General features: G+C 40.9%; 1 protein-coding gene across 3 annotated transcripts in view; it reads right to left on the bottom strand.

The window, feature by feature from the left end:
* Nucleotides 1-1,456: 1,456 nt before the first annotated feature.
* Nucleotides 1,457-9,739, bottom strand: part of LOC147144171 (exostosin-1a) — a 35,224-nt gene continuing 26,941 nt past the window's right edge. For all 3 annotated transcript variants that reach the window (XM_086037705.1, XM_086037704.1, XM_086037706.1), the window contains 5 exons: nucleotides 7,813-7,908; nucleotides 6,556-6,645; nucleotides 2,667-2,827; nucleotides 2,414-2,585; nucleotides 1,457-2,287 (listed from right to left, as the gene is read on the bottom strand). In XM_086037705.1, coding sequence (XP_085893831.1) covers nucleotides 2,102-2,287; nucleotides 2,414-2,585; nucleotides 2,667-2,827; nucleotides 6,556-6,645; nucleotides 7,813-7,908 — 705 coding nt within the window. In that variant the 3' untranslated portion in view covers nucleotides 1,457-2,101. The remainder of the gene's footprint in view (nucleotides 2,288-2,413; nucleotides 2,586-2,666; nucleotides 2,828-6,555; nucleotides 6,646-7,812; nucleotides 7,909-9,739) is intronic.

The raw sequence follows: 9,739 nt of genomic DNA, 5'->3' as shown, positions 1-9,739 counted from the left end.
GTTGCTTATTGTTTGTGTGTTGAATTTATTGGTTCAATTTACCAAATCTATTCCTTCTAGAGACGAAGGGGGTACCTTTACCAACGGGCAGTATCCCCCCCCCCCCAAAAAAAAAATCCCAATTCATTGATTTTCCTGTCAATCACTTTTGGCATGGACGTACCCACAGCTAGGCTATCCTGTGCAGCGCCGTGGCCGTAATTATATGTCTTAAAAGTCTTAATACTTGCGTATTATTCCACCACTTGAACTTGTCAATTACTTGGCGCTGAAACAGTTGATGAAGAAGCCCGCTCTACGGGACCTATTGCCTAATGCAAAAGGGCCTATCGGAGGGCTTTGAATTCCACATTATTCTTACATTTGTTTATAAGTCAATCATCTCATTTTGGTATTCGAGGAACACTCACACACCGTACGATAGACTCCGGATGTCACGTGACTGATCTCCGCGTGCATTTGTTTACGTAGCCACGCTGAAAGGTGTTTTTCATTTCTGTAGTTCCATCACACTCGGGTGGTTAGTTTATTAGTGGTTTAATTTGATGCAATTTTTTGCCACCTATAATAGATGTTTAAGACCCACGCTAATCACCACATGAAGGGGAACACACATTTGAGTTCCTCCACAAATTGAGCCACGATTCAAATGTGTGTGTGCATTAGTAAGTGCCTCAATATTAGGTGCTCGGTCATTGTAGTCCATCTATTTCTTTGTGAATGCTGTTATGTAAAAAACAAAAAACAACAAAAAAAAAATATTGTTACCATTTCCTTTTTTTTAATTTATTTTTTTGGTATTTCGTGAGCCTATATAAAGTATCGTGATCTTACATTTTTTATATATATTTCCAACCTCCCCACAACATCGTGATAATTATCGTATTGTGAGGTTCATAGCGTGATATTATCGTATCGTGACATTTGGATATCGTGACATCCGTATATTCTGATTAATATTGTCTTTGTGAAATATGAGTTAAGCAGCAAAATTCACCAGCCATTTTTAGTCATTTCAGGGAGCGCCTGTTTTCTGAAGCTGAGCCATGATTGGTCGTTGGCTGAGCCCTGAGCAACTGTGCTGTCATTTTCAGTTGAAAGACATTGACAAAATGGCCGGCCCCTGAGATGTACAAAAACAGGTAGATTTTACTGCATAATTTATATTCCACAAACGCAATATTAATCAGAATGCCAATTATTTTTGATAAATCAAGACGATGATACAGCTGATTGACTAATGAGCTGCTGATGGTTCCTAATTCAGTTTTTCTCATTCACATACTTCATACTTTCCGCTGTCTGACAAGGGAGCAAATATGAAATGTTTAGGTTTGTTTCTAACTTGTTAAATTTAGTTATGTTTATATTTTAGTAAATATGGACCTCAATATGAGTTAAACAGATAATCACCAATTATGAGGACAATACAAGAAAAATCAGCTAGACACTCAGCTTGGGTCACATCTTTTTATTCAGACTTGCAAATAAAAAGGCTAATGTTGAGGCACTGAGCATAATATGATCCTAAATGTGGCCAAGGGCTCGTCATTGCAATCCCCACTCATCCAGCCACTGCTTGTGAAACAGTGGGAGCAGCACTGTAATTAAAAAAACACTAGAACTGTAAAAACACATCCAAAATAGTGTTATCCTCTTCATTGTCTAGAATACAGAATCTAGAATATTGCTGACTATTATAATATTATCAGCAAAATGTTCATGAAAGTGTGCATAGTATACTGGGGGAAATAATTTCATCTGGACTGCAGTGGTTTGTTACCATTTGGGGCGATTCAAAAAAGCGTTGATATCTAATTCCAGGACTTTGGCAATTCAATTTCAAGGTCAGTCAGTTTTAGGCCTTCAGTGTCTAAAATTGGAGATGCAGCTGCATACTCTGCTATTGCCCAAAACATGAGTGAACAAACAAACGATGCCATACAGAGGAGATGAGGTGCCTTCCTCTAAATCCGTCCTTGTCACCCTTCTTACCCATACTTGCTTCTCCATTGATCCATTTATGCAACAGAAGAAACGGACGCCCCCTCACTCACTCTTCTCTCGGCTATGTCCAGAGAGCAGGGGGGCCTCTGGAGGGTTATAGCCTCTCGATGTCCCTGTACTTCTTCCTCAGTATGGATACCTGGTCTTTAAAGAGGACCGGGTCGAGTCTCATCTGAGAATGAACCAGTGGCATGGTGCCAAACCAGTTGGCAAACTTGTTCATGCAAGTCTGACGCTGAGCAAAATGGTCCGGGTCAGCCCAGCGAGAAGCCCGGGAGCTCTGGCGAGATTGGCAGAGACAGTCAAAATATTATTCGGATCCTTCATACCACTTTGTTAAAATATCAAGCATGGAAAGAATTTGCCACATAAGCAAATGTTTGTTCCAAACTATCGTGTGGCTCACCTGAGCCATCATGGTTTCCTTGTATTGTTTCTTCTGCGTGACCTTGATGGGGGGCAGCTTAGAGACAGAGGACACGAGGAAATTCATCAGAATATCCTCACAGTTTGACATCTGGTCCACCATGGTCTTGAGACTGGCTGGAAGGTATGTCGTATACAGGTAGTGGTAGTATCTGAGGACAATGGGAAGTACGGGTTGAGTAGAATGTAACCGTGTCTAAAAGAGTGAGAGTGATGACAGCCAGACTGAGTACTTATGATAGATGGCAGCTCCAGTCAGCACCATGGAGTAGTCGTTGGTCCATTTGGAGGTGTAGCCCCAACGCTCCTTGTTGCTGTCCCAGAAGTGGCTGCGAGCTGGGTACCCAACGATACGATCTGGGAAGCTTCGCCACACTGTGAAGGCAAACTCCACCTAGACAAGACATTTGGAAAACTCTTACATTTTGGGAGCTGAGGCAATGACAGACACATTTGTACCCGCAGACACTGGATACGCTCATACACATAGTAAAGTAGCCTTTTCTGCTTGTACAGTAATCCCTCGTTTATTGCGGCCAACGGAGACCAGAACCCCGCTGCGAAAGATGAAAACCGCAAAGTAGAAGTTGACTTTACTATTATTTATAATTTCATATTATAATTATTTTTATTTTTTATTTCGGGGGGATTTATGCATCTATTATACGGAGCCCCGAAGGTGACATGGAAGTAAATAAAAAACAACAACTTTGCGTTCCCTTGCAAAGATTTGCGTTTCCTCGCAAAGTTTGCGTTCCCGCACAAAGATTGTGAGATAACGCAAAGTTTTTTTTGTGAGGAATCGCATTTTCTTTAAAATGCGCGTTTATGTACTTCCGGGTCAGTTTGGCAGCTAACCTAGCCTCTAATGCGTGGCTGTTTGAGAAACGACAGTACGTCGGAGACAGCAAGAATCATGGAAGAGGACTTGGAACGTTTCTTGCGGTCAAGAGATGTCCTCTTTTGTTTAGCACTCTTTTGAGATGTCTTTCGCTTATTTGGAAACCGTGCTTAATATCAAGAACTGATTTTATGTCTTTGTATTTCAAGCCAATTTCAAAGTAATTCAATTGAACTTGCCCACAGGTGAAAAGACACAACAAAGGATATCCCAGGTGAGGCTGCGATGATGTGCAGCGAACCAGCTCACAGGATAAATCCACCCATGCTCTTGTCAACCTCACGCCGGGAACTAATCACGCGCCTTGTACTGCCCGTGGCTATGTACTAGGGATGAACAATTGATTGTTTTGGGACCGAAATCGCAATCTCAGACAACGCGATTTCAAGATCGTCAAACCTGCGTTTTTTACAAAGGGCTGGTATCCCCCACGCTCATCAATCAGCGGCTACTATAGAACGGTCACACTAATCAGCACCTAAGTGGCGCTGGCATAAATAAAAAAAAAACGTTGCGTCCACGTCACACTCCCACTGTCACCCATATTCCTGAAAGTCATGTCTTTCACGGCTGCTTGGCAGTACTAGTCACTAAGCTACCTTACTTCCTCCTCCACAGCGCGGACTTTATTTATATCCTATGTAGGTCCGTGCGCAGCAGCAGTAAGGAGCTGCATGATGCTGATCCCTTCCTCCGTGGTGACAAATAAACCCCTCTCCTAAAAAGTAGCGGCGTGTAGCGCTTTCACCAAGGAGGCGAACAAGGAGTCGCTAAGCATGCTAATTGCTAATTGCAAAAGACGCAAAATAGGTGCTTAGGTGTACAGTGGACTTTTCACAGAAGTCTGGCTAGAACAGCGTTTCGTCCGGAGAGCCAGTAGCTATGAACAGAAAATGTGTATCACAATTAATACGTATCCAAACATAAAATAAGACGTCGGCTATATTAACAATTTAGCACACGCTGGAACACCGGAAGACGCTAACGGGTTACGTCTGCCATAACGGAGGGATCGATGTAAAATATAAAAACTTATAGTATCAGCAATGTTATTTGCTTATATTTTTACCACAGAGTGTTGAGTTTTGAGATCTACACAGTAATATGTCTCAAAATTATTTTTATTTAATTCAGCTTTGCAAAGGGACTTTTTTATTGGTTAAATAGAGCAGCATGTTTACATCAAAATTTAGAATGAAAAGAAGCAGAGAGAAGAATGAATAGTATTGTATTGTATAATTGAATATTTATACATAAGATTTCCGATTTTGTGCACAAGTAGTACAGTAGGTCTTGCCTTACTTGAACCCTTTTAATATTGAAAAAGGACGGCCTCCCTAACAAAACCTCTTTAGTATACTTGCATAATTAAAATAATAGTTTTAATGTATTTGATGGTATGATGTCATTTCCTGTCATATTTGTAAATGTTGTATGTTGTAAATGTACTGAAGCTTTATTTGAAGAAAATCACAAATCTATCAGAATAATCGCAATACAATTTCTTCCGAAAATCGTTCAGCCCTAGTATGTACAAAGCCTCCGAGTCAACTATCTCTTTGAAACAACACTTCTTTCCACAATATGGCTACCGATATGGCTGTATTTTTTTCATTTTTAGTTTTTGATGAGTACTTTTGGAAAATCCGTGATGCACTGAACCACAAAGTAGCGAGGAATTACTATATATTCATTCCTGTATAGCAGTTCAGTGTTTCAATGCTTTTAACAAAACTAGCTGTTCTCTCACTGCATGGCAAGTGTTTGATCTCAGGATGAACGATTTTGAAAAGTAATCTAATTGTGATTGTGTAATTTGCAATTATTTTTTTCAAGGTCCTCTTCCCATCTGATTTTAACAAACACAAGCAATAAATTAATCTGTATTACAATAAACAATATCACTTATTACCAGGGCTGGGCAGTCTGGGCCGGACCGGTCGGACCCTCTGGCCCGGCCGGATGCCCATTTCGTGGGGACGACGACAAATTTTTTAAAATGGTTTAGTCCGGCCCACTATCGGCCCTCGTGCGTGTGACGTGCTCGCGAGGTGACCAAAATTAATCTCAGCCTTCTCTGTGAAAGGCTTATTTTTAGGCTTCTTTCTACTCCCGCGTCGGCGCGACCAACAACTGCTGTTATAGGGATTGTGGCATGGGAAGGAGAGGAAGTGGAAAATAAATAAGTAACTTGTTGACTGCCATTCCTGGCGGTCTGGACCCAAATAATTATACAATACGAAAAAACACAACCCCGGGGCTCGCAATGGAAGTAAGTACGTGCAGTTTGGTAAGTAGTAAAGTACTGTAACGAACTGAGTATCTTTGTTGTGGTTGAATTCGTGTTTTGCAGAGTTATGTTGTTTCCGAGCCTGTTGAATGCGTCGCGCGGCTCGCTGGATGGAAGGGGGTGTGGGCGAGAGAGGAGGAGCGGAGGACGAAGGAGAGAGAATGTGTGACTGGGTGGATTGAATGGTTGTTGTACTTGTGTTGGCGTCGGCTACGGCCCACAGCATCCGGTTGAATAAATAAAAACGCGTTCATTGAACTACGACTGATGGCGTATCATTGGGAGACGCTACAGTACTATGTGGCGCATTTTGAAGCATGTTTGAAGCGTTTCCACAGCGGGTTTGAATAGTAAATTAGCCAGCTAATGATCCCTAAAAAGCCTCTGCCATTTAGCATCTCTCCCGCAGCGACGTCAATCACGGACGCTTTTTTTTTTTTTTTTTGGGTCGGGGGGCGGGGGCCGACAATGTTTATGAATATGGCCAGAGGGTCGCGGCCGGAAGGGTACCCAAGTCAAGGGTGGAGGGTCGCGGCCGGACCGGCAAAAAACGGTCAAGTGCCCAGCTCTGCTTATTACAAAATTGTTCTGTATTTATGGGTTAGGTTAATTTTAAAATAAAGACAAGTGAAGCACTATTAATATGAAAGATACTTGATCTAACTTTAACCAGAGTTATTAACTTCCTAACACTTTGACTTTGCAGTCTTTTAAGCATTAACATGACAACTTTAGGAAATTCTACCAAACAAGTGAGGTCTAAAATTAAGTCAATAAATCACAAGTCAGATTACAACAATAATGCAAACAAATATGTGGCTTTATCACTTCAACTTTTCATGTTTCATGAAACAATGAAGTGAAAACGTGCACTGCAATTATCAAGCACTGGATTTGCAACAAACATTTACATTTGTTGTTAAGACCTAACCTCTGTGGTGGAGAGCACAGTATCCTCATCGAGACTGAGCACTGCGTCTGTGGGGATGGTGTCATACGGAAGGAAGCGGCCGCTAATAACCTGGTGAAATGTGTGCGACAAAAAAAAAAAACAGGCAGGCAAAATTAGTAAGTAATTTACAATAATGAAATAGCATTTTTTTTTTCCATTTTTTTTCTTAAGACAAGTCAGGCTATGTCACCTTCGTTTTTACCACAAGCAGAGAGACAAAGGAGATTAATGAAGGAGAAAAAATAATGATAGTAAATAAAGAGACATGAATAACAACATATAGAGAAGGAGCATTGGCAATTGTGTTAATATATACAGTAGCAAAGGAGGGCGTAAAGGACATTTGATGGTAGAAAGGCAAAAGTTGACATTTTGTTTATTCTCTAATGTCTTTAAATTAGCTATATAAGTGATCATACAGCCCTATGTGGAGTAAAATCCTTTCGGAGTGCACGTTGTTTTATATTTGACTTTCTCAAAATCTAAAAACAGCATTTAGGGTCTTTAAGCCACAGGGAGGCTTTGGGGACAAACTGTTATTTCCATTCCAGCAAAATCCTCCTTTGTGCTAGTAAGGAAGCAAATTCAATGCCATCTTTACACTTCTCCTCAAATGCTTGAGTTTGGTAAAATTCCCAAAACTGCCAATTCTACACAAGGTACCAACTTCAGACTTAGAGCTTCAGTCAGATGTCTTGAAACATTTGCCCAGTAAATTTTCAAACAAGGACAAGACCAAAACATGAGTCGTTTTTGCCGGTATCAAGTGACATCTTTCTCAAGTACCTGCGATATTTGAATACATTTTTGATCATGTAGAATTTGTGAAATAAGCGCGGTGGACAACCTTAAATTGATCAATCAGATTGATTTTGGGTTTAATTTGCTATGTCCACTCGTATGAACATATGAATTACCACCCGAGTAATGTATTACAATGCAGGGAAATGACACTAGTCATGCCAAATGTTATTTTAGTCCGTGTTGCAAGCCGCTAAAAATGAACGGCCATAGTTTGGACACTAACAAAAGAATCAAAATCTAGAATCGTTTTGGAACTAGAATCTGAACTGGAATCGTTCAAATTCAAACAATGCCCAACCCGATGTAATTGTGATGGCAAAATAGCTGGAATTTCATACTTTTGACTAGATTCAAGGGGTCTGCCTCTGCACACACAATGTGAATACTACAGTAATAACATCTAAGGAGGGCAGGAGTTGGATGTTGGTTTACCTTACTTTCCCCCTCTGTGACAAAAACAGGAACTGAGGTGACAGGCCAGCGGTGCTTGGCTGGAAGAGATTTGTCACAGTTCCACACAACTATCACCTGCACAAAGAAAATATTGGTTAAATAAAATAATGCTTTACAAAGTACAGTCTGGAAAATACTTTTTTTAGTGTAGTGCAATTATGCAGAGATGAAAAAGCACAATATAATTATGAAGCCGATGTAGCGATTATCGACCGTTTCTCAGATTCAACAGTTCAAAAGACACAAGTAGAGAGCTTTAGTCAACGCCAAAGAGGACAGAGGGACTCTGGTTTGTCTCAAAGGTGGGAGAGGAGGACCCCAACCATGCAATGCAAACATTACAGGGACCCATGACACCAAAAAGGACACCCACAAGAACTGCAAATGTCGCTGTGTGCCACAAAACATCTAAAATATGAAACCTCATGTGTACGCAATCTGAGTAGAACCCTATGCAATATTGTGAAAGTGTTTCATGTCTCATTACAGTTCTTCAGCATGCATTATTAATAGGGCTGTCAATTTAGCATGTTATTTTCAAAGTTAATCCAAGCCCCTTTTGACGGCGTCAACTTTTTTGATCGCGTGATTAAGGTTTCCATAGCAAACAGCGACTGCATTGATAAAGGCTGCTGGTCACTATACATATATCTTGAAAAAAAGAGCTTTAGAGTAGAGGAGGCGTTACATCTGCTTCAAAATATTGACGATGAGGATGAATTGCTCAGTAGACATGCACGGCTGTGTCCCCCTTAGGGTTGGGCACCGAAACCCCGGATTTGAGTGGAATCAGTTCCATCATTCCGGTACACCCGGAACTGTTCAGATTTTAGAATGTCGATGCTAAGTTTCGATTCCTAGTTAGCCGCGCGGAAGAGCTACGAACAAAGTACGACCGATTAAAAAAAAAAAATGTGTGCGCGCATGGCGCCGACCTCGTACTCCTGCCGCCGAAGCTGCGTAGCAATAGCACGTTAGCTCGTCCCCACTCGCGCTTAGCTCCTCTGCTCGCTTCATTCCGGCCGGCTCATTCGGCCGACGCCTAGCCATAGAATGACGCGATGCGGCTCATGACCCAAAGTCAGAATCGGCTAAGTACGTCTAATTACAACATTGAACCAACAAGTTCAAAACACAAATGCACATATCCAGCTAATATTTATCTTAGATCATACGAAGCTGCAGCATATACATAAATACTGTACATACAGATACATCCTATGGTTACATTGTTTGGATTAGATAGACTTTCTTTGCTTGCCCTTAAAATGCAGCATTGTATTTGTCACATATATTTTCTCTCTAAAGCAAGACAAGGTTAGCCAATCAATTGGTGTTCAGTCAAATGCTTTTAGTAACAGCTGAAAGACGTGTGCGTGTGTGTGAGTGTATCTGTGTGTGTTTGAAAAGGGCTGAGGGGCTGTTTGCGTGAGTTGAATCAAATGCTTGTTTTTTCAATTGAAGGGAAAGTCAACCAAACTTTTTTTTTTCAAGAATATGTTCTATGCAGGCCTAGTTCAAACAAGGCATTCTGATTAATATTGTGTTTGTGGAATATGAGTTAAGTTGTAAAATCCATCCATTTTTTACCATCTCAGGGGTCGGCCATTTTATTTCTTCTGTCGACTGAAAATGACATCACAGATGCGCTGAGGGCTCAAATAACGACCAATCATGGCTCAGTTTCAGAAAACAGGTGAGCTGTCGTTACATGAGCCCTGAGCAACTGTGATATCATTTTCAGTTGAAAGACGTGACAAAATGGCCGCCCCCAGTGATGACTAAACACAGGTGGATTAACTATTAATCCACAAACACAATATTTATGAGAATGCCTTGTTTCAACTAGTGGGCTTGCATGGAACAAATTCTGAAAAAATAATATATTTGGGTTGACTTCGCTTTA

The sequence above is a fragment of the Filicampus tigris genome, chromosome 8 (assembly GCF_054856515.1).
Source record: "Filicampus tigris isolate MCC_2025a chromosome 8, RoL_Ftig_1.0, whole genome shotgun sequence".
Classification (NCBI taxonomy): domain Eukaryota; kingdom Metazoa; phylum Chordata; class Actinopteri; order Syngnathiformes; family Syngnathidae; genus Filicampus; species Filicampus tigris.
The sequence above is the reverse complement of the archived record's forward strand: the minus strand, read 5'-3'. Positions and strand labels throughout refer to the sequence as shown.